The sequence below is a fragment of the Diadema antillarum genome, unplaced genomic scaffold (genome assembly GCF_040938485.1).
Source record: "Diadema antillarum isolate AM-2024a unplaced genomic scaffold, OU_Dant_1.0 seq00000620_RagTag, whole genome shotgun sequence".
In the NCBI taxonomy this organism is placed as follows: domain Eukaryota; kingdom Metazoa; phylum Echinodermata; class Echinoidea; order Diadematoida; family Diadematidae; genus Diadema; species Diadema antillarum.
In genome coordinates this window covers 931,405-952,657 of record NW_027271543.1, presented here as the reverse complement: position 1 = coordinate 952,657, position 21,253 = coordinate 931,405, and the positions used below count along the sequence as shown (strand labels likewise).

Genomic DNA, 21,253 nt, shown 5'->3' with positions numbered 1-21,253 from the left:
CCCCCTCTATGATTTATCCTCGCAAAGTTATTAATATCGTTCCATGTGATTTCACATATAATCATTACCAAATTTGGCTTCCATCTCATTTTGTACATATCGGATACCTTGTGGAGGAAACCACTTTTTTTTTTTTCAATAGTCGATTTTTACATGAAATATACATTTGTACATGGCTAAAATGAAGTTGGGCATTAAAAGCATCAGCAGAATCATTGCGCACGTTTGCACGTTTGTATGACATGAAATGCACCCTTTCTCTGCAGTCTAGTAATAATAGCCTTCAACGTGTGTCGAACCCTTGCTTTCCTGGTAATGGTCTTCATCCATCTTGTTCGCCATAGGTAATCTCATTCTCACATTATTAAAGGTCCCGGAAGCTCGACCATGGATTATAAACTCTAGGTCTGGTTCGAGGACAGTGTTGTAGGACAACGTACGGAACACTGACGTGTACAATACTTCTGACTTCATTTCCCAAGTACTGATCAGTCCACGGGAATGCTAAAACTGGTCAGCGAGATCATCCGAAATTTGTCATTGCAGTCAGCAGTCATAATCATATGAAACTGGGTTAAGGAAATAGTGAATTATAATATTGTGTAGCAAAGTTACGTTTATTTACCTTCAAACATACACACACACACACACACACACTCAACACATACATACAAACATCCGCACATCATTACACGCACACACGTACACATTTAATTATTTATGGAATGATGATCATGTTTTCATGAGACCCCATGAACATAGTTGCAGGCCCCCTTTTCAAATACTCCATCAACACCCACTTCAACAACATCTTCAATATTACTGGCAGACAATTTCTTGAAATGGGTTCAAGTGATTCATGTTTATCATGCACTTCAGGGGATATAAGATAATGGCATGGTTTCAAAACATGTCACACTGCACCTCCTCCGGCCTCTACTAATCGACTATTATCACTGAGATTGATAGGAGTGTCATATCGCAGTACGCTCTCGATACAAAAGATCTGTGTGCGCACGTCCGCCATTACTGGGCTGAAAATACCCGGATGTCCCTTTGTACGCTGTGCTGAAAATGCAGTGTAATAAAGCCTAAAATCTAATGTTAGTTTATCAGTTCTCAAATATGACAACATTGTGTTATGTAAAACCTATATTAGTAACCAAACCTGATTATCTGTCTATAGTCTACATTTTAACTTTTGACACATTTTGTTGGGGTGTTTGATTGCTTTAATATATTTTTTTTTTTGCTTGTTTAGGGGGTAGGTGGGGTTTTTTCTGTTTGATTCCTTGTGTTTCCTTTCTATGATGACAAAGAAATCTTGATTTAGATGAAAATAAACTACGGATCTCCGTATAGTAGCAGGCAATAATCGATCTATAGAAAGAGCGAAGCTCACGCCGCGCGGCGACGGCATCATTTGTGGAGACAAGTTATCTCAAGTGAAATGGCCATACATTATTCATGAGCATTGCTCTGATGGGCTGCGATAAGCTTGTTTGGAAAAAGTCTTTTTGTGGGAAGAAAGGGAAGATCAAAGTGAGACGAGCTTCAGAGATTGTGTGCCTAATCAAATTGACAGCGCTAGCAATCTCATTGGAATATGAGGAAGAGTCTGAGAGAATGGCGAAGGGAAAAATAGAAGAGAAGTTATCTATAACATAAAGATCAGAAGGAGGGAGAACAAAAGTATTCTGTATTCTATACTCAGCTTTCCATCATAAACAACTCGGTTATTTCTTACAAGCATAGGTACCTGTATGTTACAGGCATAATTCGATTATAGGTACTTAGTATCTCCAGGTCTTCGAGTGCCTCGGCTGTGGAATAGCAACTTCTTTAAAGGAGACCTCCAGACGATTTTTAGACTTGCATTGAACATTTATAAATTAGTTATACAGGGTACAGATTTTCGGAATTTATATATAGTGATTGGTATGAGAAATGAGAATGTTTTAGAAATTCATGACAAATCGCAATGAACGAGGATGATGACATAGCAGCTTCACATAAGAATGCATGATTGGACGCTAAAGGAAGCAGAACAAAAGATGAAGGCATGCATAGATTCTACTCTGGTGAACTTGTAAAGCAAGTGATATTGTAATGGAATGTCATTGCTAAATTACAGGAATATGAGAGTCTCTTAGTCATCATCCTTGTTCAGTTTTATGTTTTGAAGTTTTCAGAGTGGTGGTTTATCTGATGGTTTATCTGCACAAGGACCACAATGAATCCTACAAAATATGGCACTAACGATTTATTCACTATGAGGTGTAAGATTATATGAATTGTCTGGAATGCCCCTCTACTTCATTCTCTCCAGAAGTATGATAGGTAAATAGGTAAATAGATGTGTGCCTTCTTTGATCTTTAATAATTAACATTTCAGCATCTCGGCTACAAGGCCGACAAGGACCTGAGCGAAAAAAAAAAAAAAAACCAACCATAATATCGAGCACCAAGTGAGATCTAGTGAACTGTTTTTGTTTTTGTTTGTTTTTGTTTTTAAGTTTTACAATTATCTGAAACAGAGCATGGAGGTACTTGTGAGGTTTTCTCATTCGAACGTAAAATAATATGTCAACAATCCCGCACTTCAACTGGTTTATATAGATAGGCCTATCCAAGAAAATTGCTTTCTCCAAAGTGCTGTGAAAAAGGACACAAGCGTCGCAGCACTGATTTCAAGCAATCAGTCGCCCACGGGTCCATACCCTAAACGCACTATGTGAAAAGCGATTGATAGTGCATGCCCAAATGGACATCAATTCTGTCGAGTGAGGTAACCTTTCCCAACACTCCCTTGGCATATGGCTTTATGCTATATAATGCGTTGGCTTAAGTTAGTGACATCTGACCTTTTTCTTAAAGTCATGAACACAACATTGCAGACTTCCTCCTTAAATTCCCCGTGGTTGTCTGCTCTCCTGTACTGCTTTGGTGGGAATTACCTTTCATGAGCCGGAGCTACTTGTAGCAAGGCAGGCTAAATCTCAGACCAAAGATTGCAGAGGACTGATGGATCGGATTTGGAATGATGCATGAACTTATTTGTTTGTTGTCATTTCTACATCCAAAAAACAAACAAACAAGCAAACAAACAAAACAAAACTTCAGATATAAATAGACACAAATAAAATGTTCTACATTATATTCTCGTCCATGAGGCCCGTTTTTGAGCTATCATTTACAAAACTTGATTAAAGTAATAAATAGAAGATAATTATGATACCATTATAACATCAGTTGAAACTGTTTTCTCAACACTGTCAGGGCCCTATTTGTCTTGAGTGCCTTGAGTACCGCCATATTCTGTATATAGATGACTTTTTCTCTCTCTTTTTTTTTTAAATCCAGGGGAAGGAACTGAATTGAGTTTAGGTATTACCAATGCTAATAGTCCATCTGTATACAAGGTCATGTATTAACTATCATCTTGTTACGCGTCGAAGTCCTTATCACAGTTTCTCGTGGTGGTGGTAGAAAATGTGATATGAAATTGTTTAGATACCAGAAGCGTATAGCTCTCATAGTTTGCCTATAAAATGTTTGTGCAGAATATTGGATTCGAAAAAAACGATATAACATACATAATATCGACGATGAACTGTGGCAAATACATGAATTTCATGAGTGAGTTTACTATATTATTGTGCCAGTCTCACAAGAACAGCGATAGATTTATTGTGCACATGGTGTAAATGCAATTCAGCGTTAAAAACCACCGCCATTAATCCGAATTGAAAGGAGGCACAGTAGCATACACACGCCTACAAAACCACATCCGATTCATTTGCGCGCGAGTGCTATATACTATTTGATTATGGGGTTGAACGACACCGGCTGGCAGGCTGATAAACCCCTCCCCTCCCCCCCCCCCCTCCCCCTCCCCCTCCCCCCAACATACTGCCGATAGATTTTTTTTTTCCGTAAGAACACCCATTCAGATGGTCATCATGTATTGCTATATGAGAGGGAGGATGCAGACGCTCAATGTGCAGTAATGGAGTGTCTCTCTCTCTCTCTCTCTCTGTGTGTGTGTGTGTGTGTGTGGGGGGGGGGAATATAGCCCAAAATTGTTTGAAATTATCATTCGGAGGGCAAATGTAATAAACAATATGTTGTTATAGTTATCGACAATGACGAAATCAATACTGAGGATTAACAAGAATAACTGCAAGAATGATTACAGTAATACTGATAATGGCAATACTAATATTACGGGCAGAAGAAGACAAACAATAATGATGCTTCGTGTCAAAAAATGACACAAAGATCACTACGATCATAAATCGCACAAAACAAGACTGCGATGCAGAATCTGATTAAAGTTTCTGATTCAACAAATTTAAAAGCGTGAATGCGTGTGATTAAGTCACTCTACATCTGAGGTACTGTTCTATGTAATGAAAGACAAGGTTATCATTGCAAAGGTATCGAGGAAAGTTATCAGTGCCTAGAGAGTACTGTATATTATAGGGATGTGTCTCCTCATATTCTGACATAGGTAAAATACAAAAAAAAATGCTACATGAATTCTAATTTGTTAAAATGTTGAAAAACTTTTTAAATGGAGAGCGACAACAATCTGCTGAAGACGAATATTCATTTTGTCACTTCTTTTGTTGCTGAATAAATGATTTCACACATCATCTTTTTTCTTTTTTTTTTTGGGGGGGGGGGGGGAACAAGGGTCAATAGTATACCCCCCCCCCGTTCCGCAGTCCTGTATATTTTGCTTGTTGAATTGATTGTATCTTTGGCGAGTCTACTGTTGTAATGCAGTACAAATTTGATTATCTACGCAAACAGCATGCGTATGAATACGAATTCCCCGCAGTTTCATACATTGAATAAGAAAATACACGAGCAGCCTTATCAACATTCTCCCTCTTCTTATTCCCACCGCTATTGTCATCATTATCATTATTCATATTACTGCTAATTAGATTTCATCCAGATTGTTGTTATCATGATGATTACAAAATAATGTTATTGTTAAGTATTATTCCATCAAATCTTGGGTTTTATCGGCAATAGCTGAAGAAGTAAGAGCAGCTGTTGTCGAATAAAAACAAATAAAGACACATACTCGCACACATTCATAAAATCTGTAAAAAATCCCAGTGTGATTTCAAGTTTTGTTGATATTCATCGTATCATCTCTCAGTCATAAACATTGTCATTGATGTTTTTGTTTACCATATCATCGATGTTTTTATCATTATCAAAATTATCATTGCCGTTATTGTTGTTCCAATTTTCCGATCAATTTTCACACACTAAATATGTAAAAAGTGAAAAGATGTTAGTGCGAACATAGCGATAGTGCAATAGACAAAACTGATTAAATGCGATCGGAGAATTCAATAAGAGTAAAGAGATAGACAAACAGGAATGGAATCCCTGTAATACGTGATATCCTCTAATTATAGAATTCATACATTCCTTTTATAACTTTACATATGGAAGAACACTGCCTGAGTCCAAAACTCTTATAGCATGTTTCTTACAATTACCAAGTATTTCGTTCTTCTCACTATTTTGAAAACAATCTGCCAATATCAATTTACGAGTTGATTAATAACGATGAAAATAGGTGTGATGGCAGTATCGCCTATAACTTTCACAATCCTTACATCAAATAAAGACACAACGAGAAAAGTAGGTGAACATGCGACCTTATAGTTCTTCCGCGTCCCTGCACACAGCTGAAGACTCGCTGATGGATGAGTCTCCGCCTAATGATTACCATTACCATGTATTCACACGATTAACCAACCATGTTATCAACAGATTTCATCCTTCATCAACCTATACGTCTTTGTCCAAAGTAAATGCAGCCACCCTTAATCGGTTCTATCTCTCCACTGAAAAAAGCAGGTGGGTATTTCTTGCAAAATCGATAGCTTCTGGTCTACAATATGCAAATACGCACACTTACTGAAAAAAAGCAAAAAAACAAAACAAAAAACCCCCACACACATACACAAAACCCCTTCACTACCAAAGGAGGGATAGTCACGAAAACACATAAATTTTACGTCTCGCAAACCACGCGCGAGCGTGCACACACACACACACACACACACACACATTATCTCTCTCTCTCTCTCTCTCTAAAAAGCACACACATGTGCTTGTTATGAAATGCTTTCGATGTTCAATATTATTTCAAATATAATTGTACATCGAAATTGATATTGCAGGCTATTTCCTTTATTGCTGAAATGAAATATGGCAAGGGTGCCAGATGTCATCGCTTCTTCAGTTTATTTTGGGTTTTTTTCCCAAAGAGAAGAAGATGGCATAAACATTGTCAAAAAGTGAAATGACCGTGTCTGTGTGGACTGGATATTGCCAGTCGCATGTTAGAAACAATCTCCGACATTGGAAGACGTCACAAAGTGATTCAGACAGCTCGAGAAGCAAGCACACTTGGACGATAAATTTCTCTCTCCGCGGTGACTGTAATATTTCTGTTTCTCAATCTAGAAATGTTCTATGCCCCATGCCATAAAGAGCTCATGAAACAGCAACAACAACAACAAAGTCCATCATTATACTTACGTGCAATGTCAACATCTAAATTACACATAAATTTAGAACTCCGAAAGCGCGTTTTAAGTTTTCATCGAGGTCATTGATAATACAAATGATTAAAATAAAAATAAGTGGAATTGTTTATTCATCTATTTGCTGAATCAGAGTAATACCAAAAAGGAAAACAAACAAAACGAGATACATTAATCGTATTAAAAGCAGATATGGACAAAGATAAAATAAAACAGTTGTGATGACCCAGTCAGAACTGCCAGCAGGTTTGCTAGTCTTCCATGCAAACTATACGTTATATATACGAGTACAGCTAAAGAGTAAGAGTATTATCATATAGTGTACAATTATCGAAAGCATCGGTGTGCGTCTTACATGATAAAATAGGATAATGGCACATCTATAGGGGTATTGAGCTATAATTCATCACCTTTATAATATTGGAGAACAATTTGATGAAATAAGGCTATTAAAGTCTCATATTTACTCCAAGGTCATGACCAAAAGAGATCTTGTGATATATATATATATATATATATATCTTGTGATTATGTATATATATATATATATATATATATATATATATATATATATACATATGTATACATTTACATGGAGCAAACAATGGGAAACCGACCAAAAATCTAATTAATGTAAGTAAAAAAATGAGGGGAAATGGTTATTTCTATTTGTATCATAGAATACAGCTGATGTAGAGAATTAGATACTTCAATGTGTGTTTGTGTTTGTGTGTGTGAGTGTGTGTGTATACTATGAATACAAAACTTAATTATTTGAGCATGATTAACGTACTTTTGACAACACCTGAAATTTTTTTTTTCAATGTGACTTGTCAATAATGTTGAATAGACTTTACACTGAAAACATACACTGTGTTTAATCTTGTCATATTGCACATTGTAGGATAAGTTGAGTGCCCATAATACGTGAAAAGTTCTTTAAAAAGAGGTCCCGCACGTCCGAAAATCACTTTGTAACAAAGAAAATGAATTGATAAGACTTATTAGTTTGAGTTGACAGCATTCAATTTACTCAATCTACACATATATTATAATGAACAAGCAGTGTTCTACCTAAGTCACTAAGTTTTATAATCAAACTACGAAACCTAAGTATGCTAAATACTCGAATTGTGATGCCAAACCACATTCTAATTTTATCTTATATCGCACGTAAATCTTTCAATAATCTTTCTGGTCATTTAAGAATCATCGGCGACGTAAAAAGTTTCACGAAAGAGATCATGACGTCATAGCGGAAAGTAAGGCGACGGCTATGTAGTTATATCAACCTGTTTATTTATTTAAATGCCTGCGAATATGCATGAATGTTTGTTTGTTTTATTTTGCTTTTTGCATTGATTTTTTCAACTGTTTTGTGTTGGTCTCGTAACTTGTTACACGGATGTCATTTATTGTATATGATTGTATATGTCTGCAATTTTGCTGTGTATGTCCTCTGTTGCTCAATGTGAAACAGCTGTCCAGTTTAAAGCAGGCTTTTAATCCGCATATGATTAAAATAAACTCAAACTCACGCCTTTTTATCTGAAGATGATAGAAAAATAAATTAAGTGCAAAGAAATCTCATTTGTGTGCTATTTTGTCTCGGCATTACTTTAATACTATTATCCCTTTAAGATACCTCATTGTATTTCGTATCAAAATAATGACTGCAATATCGTTTTTCGACTGCGGTGCTTGTGTAGAGCCATTATGATAAACACTATAGTAACACTATATCAGCACGTGCTTGATATATTACAAATATGATCATTATTCACTATTCCCTTCAATAGACATGAAATGGCATCCCTATAATATAGGGATGCCATTTCATGTCTATTGAAGGGAATAGTGAATAATGATCATATTCAGTTCAGTGTGTGTATATGTCATTAGTCATGGACATATTATGTCCATGACTAATGACATTTACACACACTGAACCCCTAGATTACATGCATTTCTTTTGTTTTAACACGAAGCGACACGTCGAATTCTAATCTTGGCATTCTTTGGTCACTAAACTAATTCACGTCATTATGCAATACGACGGAGGAATGCGTACGCCAAAATGAATGTTGTCATTTTCTGTTTGTTTGTTTGTTTGTGTGTTTGTTTTTTTTTTTTTTTGGTGCGAAAGTCTACGAAGAACCCAAACAATGAATCGAGATAAGACAAGACAAGACAAAACAAGACGATTCAATACAACAAGGGCAAAAGAAGAAGAAGAAATAATAGAAAGAGGCCATAGTTTTTCCCCTACTCATACAGGGAGAGGGAAGCTTGATTATACGAAACCATGCTTGGACGTCATCCTTCGTCAAAACATTGCCGTGCACGAATTTGCTAATTTGATCACGTGACAAAGAGGAGCTCCATTAAAACAGAGGATACGTGTGACGTCAAGACGTATGGAAAACTATCGTTAAACGATGACGTCACAATGATTCCCCACTGATCCGCGAGCATCTGTGTATAATAATACGGGTATAGGTCTGCAGTATTAATGCAGCCATGGTCTTTATAATAACTGGGGATTTTAACACCTTCGCAATACACTGTTTGGGGACCTGAGGAGGGTGTATCAAAGACAGCCAGATAATTTATGTTGTTCTTCTTTTTTGTTCACATCTCTTTCCGTGTAATTAGTGTAGATCTTGGCGATGAGGATATAAAGCAGGGAGGTGAGGAGACCTCCCTGATATAAAGACAACGTTATGACTATTCTCTTAAAAGGGCCAGTATATTCTTTGTTTTGTTGTGACCTTTATCAAACTGAGCTATATAGTCCCTAAGAGTATCATACAGTTTCGACTAGAGCCTACAGTATTATGGGTTCCTCATCAATATCAAATCCAGACAATAACCATCGAGTTACGATCACCCATGCCCTGCCATGGCAGTATGTCATGTTCATAAGAATTGATAACTTCCACATGCAGGAAACTGGATGAGGATCCATATTTTAAACTTGGTAAATGAATATTCAAGGCAAACGTTAATTCATCAATGCCATATAGTAGCATAATTTGCTTTTTGTTACAATCCTTCAAATATATATAAAAACCACAACGATAACCTTAGCCACTCAACTGGTTGATATTGTGTGAAATATGGAAAGTGACATGTATTGGGAAGAGGACACATCGATTCTGTTAAGAGAAGATTTATAATTCTGATATCTTAACTGTGCGAACATAGTCGTTTCACACAGAATGGAGGAATGCCTGTATATCCACTGAAGTATTTACCACAGATACAAGATAAGACGGAATCTTTGTTTTTCTTTTTAAGAGATCAGTCCAGTTTTTACCCCAATTCAATCTAAGGGACCCTCCAGTTATCACAAGCGATATACGTCGTTATTAATCAGCTACGAATTGAAACCGCCTACGCAAATTAGTTTTGAAATTTGTCATCGTGTGCCTCATTAATCAGGCGATCAAGCAGTATTTGCCTTCAACACAGAGTCATTACAGTCGAATATGCAATATCCTCCCAAAGTCTATTTGATCTGGAGGCCTCTACATATGTCTTGTCCTGCGCCACCCCTATTTTTTTTTTAGAACAGTTAATCTCATTAATCTCTACAAGACGCATGGACTGATTCTGATAAAAAAGTAGTTTCTTTTCATTTTGATCGTTTTTCCCCTTCCCATGCTACAATGTACTATCACGAGCATGGGTCGGGGATGGCTCACCCAAGCACACACACGTACACACACCCAAACACACGCGCGCACACACACACACACACACACACACACACACATACCCTTACTTTTGGTTTTAATCAATAAATAACAAGAAGTACACATTTTGGAAACTAAAAAGGTTAAAGGTTATCTGTAAAAAAAAAAACATCAACAAACCACAAACCCATAGAAATTCCAGAATTTTTGCTCTATGCCGCTTCCAGACAACTTTGGACCCTTCCCATTTTTACCTGGTCAGCTGTCCCCCCCCCCCCCTTCCCCTCCATACGCACACACAGACGACATTTCTTGATTCTTTTCAATTCTCATTATACTAGTAGGGTGAAGAGGAGCTGTTGGAGCCATTATGAGGATTTGCAATCACGAGTTCCCTGGATCGAATCCCCTAGGCAAGCCGCTTTATCCTCGTCGCCTATAGTCCTTCGGAGCTAGGTGACTTAAAACTGTGAAAACGCTTCTTGAAATACACCGAGTGGCGTCCTAAAAACATTACACCTCCATGGTTATGATGGTGCGCGATCTTATGCAGCAGCTTTCATTAGAACAGAAGCCCTTGTCCTAACTGGACGTACATTCACTCCTAATTTACAAAAACACTGTGTGGTAGCTGTCGCATTTTTTCCCTTAATGAGCCTTGCGTCACCTCCACGAAGAGTGTCAAATCTGTCCAAGCCAGCGGGTGCGTCGGCTAATTGCATGAACGGCACGTAATAATCTCCTGCCTCTGGTTATACAGCCGATACTACTTTCCCTCTTTTCGCTGACATTGCGTGGGTGGAGGTCATGTCTTATCAATAACACGCGGAGTAATTCCATCTGAGCACCTATATGTAACCAAGGCCAACATGGACCTTGACTTAAAAATGTTCGTCTAATTCTGTTTGTGGTCTCTTGACATTTTCTTTCTCGTTCTGCAATCAAATTCGTAATCATGAATACATCACGTCTTGCCGCATTAGAGACCATCTCCAATGCTTTCAATTACGAAAAAAAAAAACCAAAAACGTACGAGAAAATCAATGAGAGACCTGTACATAAGCAAGCAACAACTATACTGGGGCCAAAGTGTGTGCGTGTGTGTGCATATAGATGTAAGATGTGTAGTTTGCTACTATGTGGTAAAACCTTTTTTCTTCTTTTTTCTTTTTTTACACTAGTTCACTCGTCCAAAGTTCATTTGCCCTAATGTGACTTTTACAAATGTCACATTGAATGTCTAACATTTATAAAAGATTGTGAGTATTCACAACCAAAATCATCATAAAGCTTGCATTACAGTGAGATTTCGAGCAGGCTTTAAACTGATATTTAGAACAACTCTCTACTCGCTATACAGGAAATGAAATATTACATTATGAGCATTCAAGGTACGGATTTGGCCTTGTTCAATGCTAATCTCTTAATGTCTATAAACTTTAAATTCATTTGTCAGTACAAAGTATAAACAATTTCAGAGCAAACATACCTTTAAACATAATACTTTAAAAGCTAATCTCTTCCCTTCTAACCTTGAAATTCTTTTGTCAGTCCAAATTAAAGCATATACCATTAAACTTGGGAAAACATAGGAGCAGTTTCTCCATAGAATGGTTGACACGTCTCAGGACAAAACAAGAACATGGCATTTTCTTGGAGTTGAAAGTTTCCAATGGACAGTAATTCATGTGTGTTTAGCCCCCCCCCCCCCAAAAAAAAAAAAGAAAGAAAGAAAGAAAGAAAGAAAACTTATCTTTCTTTTTAAATTTCCCGAAACCATTGGTAATCACTGCGCATCCTGCATGAATCCAGCGAGTGTTTAGAAACGAGCAATCCCGAGAGTCCCGAGGGACTACTATAGGCTATGCTGCGTCGAATTTCTCTCATTGTTTTTCATGCAGACGTATCCTTGCTTCCTACGCTACTTGATTAAAATCTTGTGACAACCACATCCGTCCTACTTCTTTTATTTTGTTTTCAGTCTGTCAATATTTCAGATACCAAAATACCTTTCGTAAGAGATTCTAGGCTGTAAAACGTGAGTACAGCAAATCATCAGGATAAGATAAAAGTTTTGAGCTAATTATCGGGATAATGTTACCCAAAGGAACTTGATCATGCTCATTTTCTAGAAAATAATTGATTCCTTAGCACACAGACGTCTCTAGGCACTGTAAATTAACATTGAATCCAAACAGACACTGTTCTATAAGAGCCGACTCTCTTGTGCAAAACTCTTCATTTCAAGATGTGAGACATTATTGATTTTCATATTTAAGCAAAAAGTCATATTTTCTTCTTTTCTTTTCTCCTTCCTTACGTGGCCTGCTGATCATCGTCTCATGTTTATGTCAGTAAATGTATAAATCGAAAATGCTCACTATAACAACTGTCATTGTAACTACTCTTTTAATTACTATTACTATTGTTATCATTATATCAATTTCTTTTGTTTTTTTCCATGAAGTATTTTTACTTTCTTTTTCCTATTAATATCAATATGAGCTATATTTTTCATCATATCTCTTTGTTGTGTGTTTTGTCCGCCGAGCTGCAATTAATCGGTTGCAGAATGTATAACGTGTGTTTCTCACACATAGATATTAATATTCAAGAATCTGTGACGTCATTAAAACTCTGTGTGAGATACAATGTTGACCGACAAAATTAATGTGTGTTTTACTCTTACAGTGCTTTCAAGTGCATCATGTTAGGAATAAGGCAAGGAAGAGAGTTTTTATCCGATTAATAGATAAAAGAGAGAATTTGAAGACACCTTTTTCTTTTTTTTACAAGGCAATTAGTGCTCGACAAATATCGATGACATTTGTTTGCCAGTTTTCCCAATGTCTTTTTATGCTGCTTGATGTCAATGAAGAATCAAAGGTAGGGCCTACTCATAATTCATATAGTTTTTCTTGTTTCATTCCTTCACTTCCTTCTCTTGGCCCAGATACATGAACAATGAACATTGTTCAATATATCCTCATATAATGCGTGAAATGCTTATACTTTTTTGTATTTTTTTTTGACATAAGTTTTCCCGAAGTGAAGACATTTTCTTTCCCTCATCATTCTTTTTTACCTTTCTAGCAGATCATGTCCTTTTTGTCAAACATGATTTTTATTTCCTACTGAAGTTTAGATGATCAATTATGTCACATTTCAAAGTCACTTCTAGCATTCTATTCTCTGATATTCGAGTTTAAAAATGTCTTCAGTCTGTCTGTTGTAAATTCTGTCATCTTAGAAAAAAAAAGCGAAGCCCCCGCTAATTTCGGACTGTAAGGTTGTTTACTAATCATAAACTGACATTATCTTCTTAGTCCAGCCATGCCGCGATTTCTGTTTTGTTTTGTTTTTCTTATCCCTCATTTTGGGCTATATTTGAGGGGATATCCCTGTTGATTTTCCGTTAGAATCACCCCATATACTGCAACAATCAGTAATCCTCCTATAGTTTCAGCTTGTTTTATTTCTTTTCTTGTAGAAATGACTCATACAACAAACTAACAGTAACATTCTCATGAAATGAAAATCAGGACCCCATTTCATAAAAGATGTTATAGGATAGCAATTCTTGGAAGGATGGCAACTTCTCATAGCAACAGCCAATCAATAAGCTGCATTCTTGTCATTACCATGACAATTGTCATTAAAACAAGAGTTGCTATCGTGTCAACCTCTTATGATATGGGGCCCAAGAGTAATGAATGGAATAGATGCAATTGCGTGTCCACAAACTAGCCACCTTTTCCTTTAATACTTTCCTTTTCTATTAGGCTAAAATCAAGTTCATCTCCGTTAGAATCACCCCATTTACTGCAACAATCTGTAATCCTCTTTTAGTTTCAGCTTATTTTCTTTTCTTGTAGAAATGACTCATACAACAAGCTAACAGTAACATTCTCATGAAATGAAAATCAGGACCCCATTTTATAAAAGATGTTATAGGATAGCAATTCTTGGAAGGATGGCAACTTCTCATAGCAACAGCCAATCAGGAAGCTGCATTCTTGTCATTACCATGACAATTGTCATTAAATCAAGAGTTGCTATCGTGTCAACCTCTTCATGAAATGGGGCCCAAGAGTATGAATGGAATAGATACATTGCGTGTGCATACAAGAACATCGCATTTTATGGTTTAGGGAGGAGACTGTATTCCATAAGCAGTTTGCGTGACTGGGATAAACGGCCTTGGGGCGATGTTGTATCTTGTATACTTCTCTTTTTTTATAACTAAAGGAATATTAAAGGAAAACATAAACCTCGAGTGTGTATGATAACATCAAACCAAGGAGAATAGTATTATAATGAGTACGAGGGGAAAGATTAGAAATATATGAGCGGAAAGAAGTGGAGAGAAGAGAAAGGAAAGTAATGATGATAAGTTATTTGGAGCTACATTATAATCATGGAAATCAACACATAACTTTATCTATGAATTTTTAATTCAAACGTATAAAAGTGAAGAATATTTTTATCATTTAATATGGTAGGTAACTTTATAGAAGATCGATCAGGTTTCCATGTATGGGAAATATGTTTACACTCCTACTCTTTTAAAGCATTACCTTGACCTTTTCTCATCTCTTTCTCTCCCTCTCTCTTTTACTCTCTCTCTCTCTCTCTTTCTCTCTTCCTCTCTATATCTCTTTCAGTCTTTTTGTGTTACTCAACTCTTCAGGGTTTTCCACTACCTTCCGATATCTTAGTTGCGACAACGAAGACTCAATGTCTCAATAGCTTATTCATCTCTCTTTCGGGTAGTAATGAATTATTATGAAACAGTCGTCGTGATATTACATATTTCTGTCAAGATTTCATGACGGATAATGGTGTTTGTGCTTTACTTCATGATTAGTAGGCCTTTGCCTGCAGAGTGTATTAAAGATTTTGAACAGAGATTGTCTTTAGTTTCTTTACCTGCAACGAATTGTTGTCTGCTTTGAGCATGTGTTGAGTGTTTATCTCGTTAATGCCGAGGATATTATTGTTGTCTGTTTTGAATGTTCATCTTGTCAATACTGGATACATTATCCAAATATATTTGGATCTAAAATCTGACAAAAAAACCCCAAACCAACTGTCATCTTTTGGAAACCGCTTACCGTCTTGATAGCTGCATCAGGCAATCTTATATCGGATGTCTTCACGTTAGGGGGGTCTAGTAAAGCAAGTTCCTCGTCAAGCGTTTCCTCTTCTTCCTCAGCAAAGTCAGCGAGTAGTTCTTCGGCCAAGTTCTCCTTCTGTGCCGCTACTGCAGCCAGGGCTCCTCTCAGGCCTTGAAGGAATTGTTGTCGACCAGCTTTAATGGCGTCCACAGCGTCGGCAGTCCTTACGCCTTCCGCCCACGCTTCCCGGGCCCCGATGGCGAGTAGAGCCGCTGCAACGAGAAGGCATGATAGCAGCCATTGTGGCACGCAGGTAGCCATCGCCGGAGTAAACGCTGTCACTGCTCAGTGTGCGAAGTCGGGTCTTCAACACACAGTCAGTCGCTCATAACACACTGCGCTCGGATCAGGTGAAAAAAGAAACCCCACTGTGCGACAAACAAAGGACTAGCCTCCCCACCGATAGATTGCTAAACGACTGCTTCCACTCCTTTCAGAATCGCAGATGGACAGTCTTCCCGGCGAAAAGAAAACAGATGGAAAATCCCTTCTCCTTGTGTTTGCAGTAAAATCTAACACGAACACACACACGAAATTACCCTTTCAGTTTATGCTTACATATTCCGTGTTTCGATGAAAAATGAACTGCCTGTGGAGGAGAAGGGAATGTAATTGGATGATGCCTCTGTGCTGTCGTGCTTCGTGTGGCGGAGATTTTTAGCGAACAACTCAGCATCTAATGAAGATCGTTCCTCCTGCGACTATGCTGTGGACAACTGCGCAGAGCAAATTGCATCTCATCGCATTCGCTCTAGTGTGTGGAATTCAGACCTTTCTACATGTTTAGCATATTGCAGGTGTTATATCTCTCAAAAACCTATTAATCCATTTCCACTAGCACACAATACTGTGACCAATTTACACGACTTGACCTTTATTTTAGGTTTGTATACTACCAAAAAACAGAGAAAGGATTTACTTGATATCATAATGTGAGATAAGTGCAGAAATAACTCTTGGGTCTCGATCAGCAAGTATGTCTTGCCACTCGTACAGGTCGTCGTGATGACGTCATCAGAAGACAAAAACACGATTGCACATCTTCCGCATAATCTATGACAACCAGCACATTCGGAGCTACTTTCAGATGATAAAATCAAACCAGAGAATTTGATTTCTCCCCATACGATCAGAGTTTACAGCATTGCATGTTGCATAGATGGTTGCGAGGAGGACTTACCTCGCAGTGGAATTATTGACAAGCCTGAGTACTACGTGTTTAATCATGCTCTATGTAAATTGTATTTACATGAGTATAGGCCTATATGTAATATGTTAAATTCTATGTATAGTCATGTATATGTATATATTTATATGTTGTTGTATACGCATACATATATCTATATAATTATACATATATATCAATATGACTATAGTTTTGATGTGTATATGGTATATATCATACATACAATATAGACACACACATATAATAACATCTAATCACTTGAACATTATGATACTTGTCACTAAGAATCTATTATTTTCCTATAAACTATATTGAGAACACTAATTCATCCACCACTATCACGAATGAGAATATAATGGGATAAGCATAATCTTCTGAACACACATGCCATCGTCTGCGCGAAATCTGCCATGTATCATGAGAAATAATCCAGTTTAAATGTCAGCTTCTCAACTGACATGGTATGCTATAAGGACTGGACTCTTACCGGATTTTTGCCTCCCCCTTCTGTGTAGACTATAACATTAATAATCTGCAGGCAAGCGGACATTACCTGTACTGTTGCTATAAACGCCTTCTTTTAATAGGTATTTTGATGGAAAAGTGATATTACGAGAAGACACAATGTAAATGTTCCCTTCGCACACTAACAGCAAAAACAAATGACGGGGGAGAAACTTTGACCAGAGTTGCACTGTCAGTTCCGTTATTTGACTTAACCTGCATGTGTACAGTATGGGGTGATCACTTTACGGAACGAACGAACAAACAAATAAACAAACAAACATTGATCTCCAAAAACCATAGCGGGACTGTAACGATAGTTGCAGACCTTATTATTTGTCATCTCATTTCATTTCAAATCGATTTTTATTATTACTCATCAAAAAGTCCGAACAATCTTGTTGGTTAAGAGAAAACCACTGTTTTGTGAGTAATCACCTCAACAAGACATTGTGCCTGCAAACATTTCACTTAAGTGGCGTAGTATGGGTTGCTTGTGGTGAAGTCTTTAATGATATTACATCCCCCCCCATGTGTTTCAACCACCCACTCAGAACCAACATCATGACTTCCGTTGTGCCGTCATCCATGAACACCAGCCGTCACCTTTTCTGACATTTTACGAAAGGCAGGGGGTATTAACTACCAGCCCCCGCTCCAGAATACTCCGCCTATCGAAGGAGTTAAAATCAATTATCATTCAAGCCACATAGTTATGACATGCATAAAAAGCATAATCTAGATAGAAATAAAGATACCTGATAGCAAATAATCTTTCAATACAAAACACTGCTGAACTGAGCAAAAAATGTCAGCTATAATGCAGCAATGACATTTTCAATAGGATCTAGGTTTGTTTGGAGACTAATTTTGCTCCTACTTTCATGAATAAATATATTAAACGTCTTCCTTTCAGCTTCTATCAATGCATCTGTTGAGAAGGATAAGGACCTCCTGTATTCACACATCTTACAGTCATATTTCACAATCATGTCTGACCATCAAAACAGAAGAATTATCAGTCTTTATACTGTCGTAATGACGATACACTGTTGACTTAAAGAATTTAAAAAATGGACCATTAACTTTGTCGTTCGACCAGATCCCGGTCTTGCATGAAAGGCTTGAGGCTTTCTGCTTTGCCTCTGTGAATATCAAGTGGAAAGGGGATGCGCAAAGGGAAAATGTCTGGTTTTGTTAACGCTTTCGCTTTCTATGAGTGCAATACCCTCGTTGCTATGAATAAAATAAAATGAAATATGATACCGTACAAAATTCTGCAATTCAGCCATCTCCATGGCTGCAAATGAATTTTTAGATAAACCATTACCATTACCATTAATGATAGATATGGGCTTATCTAAATAGAGCCAAATACAGCGTTAACTATCATGCTTAAAGTGATGTTTGATGTCCACAAGATATCGTCTGAAGTTGCTGCATGATGGACATGGTATTGCCTCCACTGACCATAGCACTCATAGAGTGTCATGGTTTTGTAGAGGGATGCTATCAATCATGGCTAGCTACTGAGACAGGTTTTATAAGTAGCGATGCTGCCACGCCCAGCTCATCTGCACTTGACCACGTGTCATAAGCCTTCTCTGATTTACCATTAACACCTTTCTCTTTTTGCTTCCTTCCTCTGAAGAAAAAAAGATCCTAAAGAACAGCAGACAGCCCTGGCGTCGACTCTGACTAGACGCTCGCTGCTCCTGCGATTATAATCAGGACCTAAATCCGATGCCGTCACATATGGTCGCTAGGCAACGAAGTACCTTTGACAATTTCCTGGGAGAGTTGTGCAATTAAGTCTTCACTGTAGGAAGAAGCACTGACAATTTAAGCCGTTTTGTCGTCTTGATTTGAACTGCACTTTAGGCATACGCACGAACTGAGAATCAGTTTTACCAGAACTTGACATTGAAGAAGCTATAGAGAGAAAAAAAGTAGTGCACTTGTGGATTCTAGCAATATGTCAATACGATGCTTTCCAAATCAACTCTCATCACATTATTATTATTATTATCATTATTATTATTATTATTATTATCATTATTATTATTATTATTATTATTATTATTATTATTATTATTATTATTATTATTATCATTAGTATTATCATTTTGCGGACGACGATTTGACTCTGAGACGGAAAGAGTATAGGATATCTCTAAGAAGAAGGAATAAAATAAAAACACTCAACCCTCTTTAAAAATATGATCATTACAGAATTATCGAGATGTATTTGATATCAACAGACGAGATTATCTCGCAAAAGAGGCGCCCGTCTCATTGCATACTGGATGCGTCTGCTGTTTAAATGACATTTTGCTTACGTGCAACCCCGTAATGGGACTATCGATATTGTGGTGCTAATCGATTTCCAGTCCCTAATGATACCGACGGAGTCAAAACAGGTGACGGAGAAGGGGGGGTGGGGGGGGGAGGAGGAGATATGGTGGGCGGCTATAATATTGACACCAGTGATCATATAAAGAGAGAGCTAGCTTTATCTTCGTCTCTGTTGTCGTTTTTGTTTTTTCCTGTTGACGCAGGACTTGCACCTAATGCTCCATTGCACGTGCATCAGGCTACATTAGGCGAGAAAATTCTAAGGTGGGAAAAAAGCAAACCTTGGCCAATCCTATTTGCTTCTTTACCTTGGCATTCACATCTCCATTTCCCTTCTCTGCTTCCTATACTTCATCAACTAATGACTGCCAGCGGTGCTTTTACTTTCTTTTCTGAGCGACGGTTATGAAGGTTGTAATTCTTCTGCATCTAAACAACTTCTTCGGACCTAACGAAATACAATGGATTCCCACAACATGTGTGTCCAGACAAAAAGACACAGAGACAAATGGCACTTATCAATACTAACAGGAATGGACATATTCACTTGTTTTTAAAGAGTGTGAAAACATGCAAGCGCATTCCAAAGCATATCGGCATGATGTGTAAAACTTGATATACTATGGCGCGCGCTTTGATATTTTACCCGGTTCCATGACATTAAAAATTTGTTCGTGCGACTGTATGCTCCCATAAAATATCTGCACCCTAGGTCAAACATAGAACCTACCCACAAACAAAACCTTAACCCTAAACCTAAGCCTTACATCAAACTAAACCTAAATCCCTATCAAAACTGTAATCCTAAGTCCTTGGAGAAAATAAGACCGGAGCAATAATTGTCGCAGGAGCAAATGTCATATCACCACTTCCCCCACTTGTTAACCAAAAAACAAAACAAAACAAAACAAAACAAAACAAAACAAAACAAAACAAAACAAAAACGAAAACAAAAATAAAAACGAATACCTGTAAACTCAGACACATGCAAAAAACAACAATAATAATAAAAAAATCCAACCAAAAACACAGGGTTTCAGTTGTACTTGTGTACTCAGAATCCAACTGCAGTGAATGCTGAACCCATTCCCGTCAAATAAATTTGATCGATGAGCAGCCCGCAATCTACAATTTTCTCCTTCCTTTTGCAAACAGCAATAAATTGCGTCAATCTTGCCTGCAGGATCTTTTATTTTGTGTGCGTGTCTTCGTCTTTTTCCCCTCTTTCTCCATACAGAGACGATGCTACCGCATTTCTCGTTAGCTCATCTGGCAGCCTAATTCCCAAACGGTATTTTGGGAGACGCGGGACAAACCGATGGGCTATAAATAAAGAGTCACAACAGCGCAGACATCGAACGCCCCCAACGGGCCGCTGAGAAAAATGTTTGAGAAATTAACTAACAGCTTAGAAATGGGAAATCAACTGCATTCCTTCTTGGCGTAGAATCAACCTCAAGACTTTCCCCTTTGTCATTATTATTGAGTAAATCCACGCAAATATACTCGTCATTTTAAAGTGGTATTTTGTTTGTTCGCTTGCTTTATTTCTCCACTTGTATTGAAAAAAATCAGTATGACCCCCCCCCCCAAAAAAAAAAAACAACAACAACAGACTATTACATGCATGATTGTGCATTGGAGATTCTAAGAGATTCTAAATCATAAAACAAACATTCAGTGTGTGCTTAGTCGTGAGAACCAGCAATAAGTCTTACGGCACGATTTTGTAACGACAATTATAGAGTTAGT

At 37.4% G+C, this 21,253-nt stretch overlaps 1 protein-coding gene across 1 annotated transcript in view; it reads right to left on the bottom strand.

Moving 5' to 3' along the window:
• The window catches only part of LOC139736079 (probable peptidyl-glycine alpha-amidating monooxygenase pamn-1), a 35,872-nt gene extending 19,760 nt beyond the window's left edge, over positions 1 to 16,112 (bottom strand). The window contains exon 1 of the mRNA XM_071646826.1: positions 15,394 to 16,112. Coding sequence (XP_071502927.1) covers positions 15,394 to 15,717 — 324 coding nt within the window. The 5' untranslated portion in view covers positions 15,718 to 16,112. The remainder of the gene's footprint in view (positions 1 to 15,393) is intronic.
• Positions 16,113 to 21,253: the final 5,141 nt, after the last annotated feature.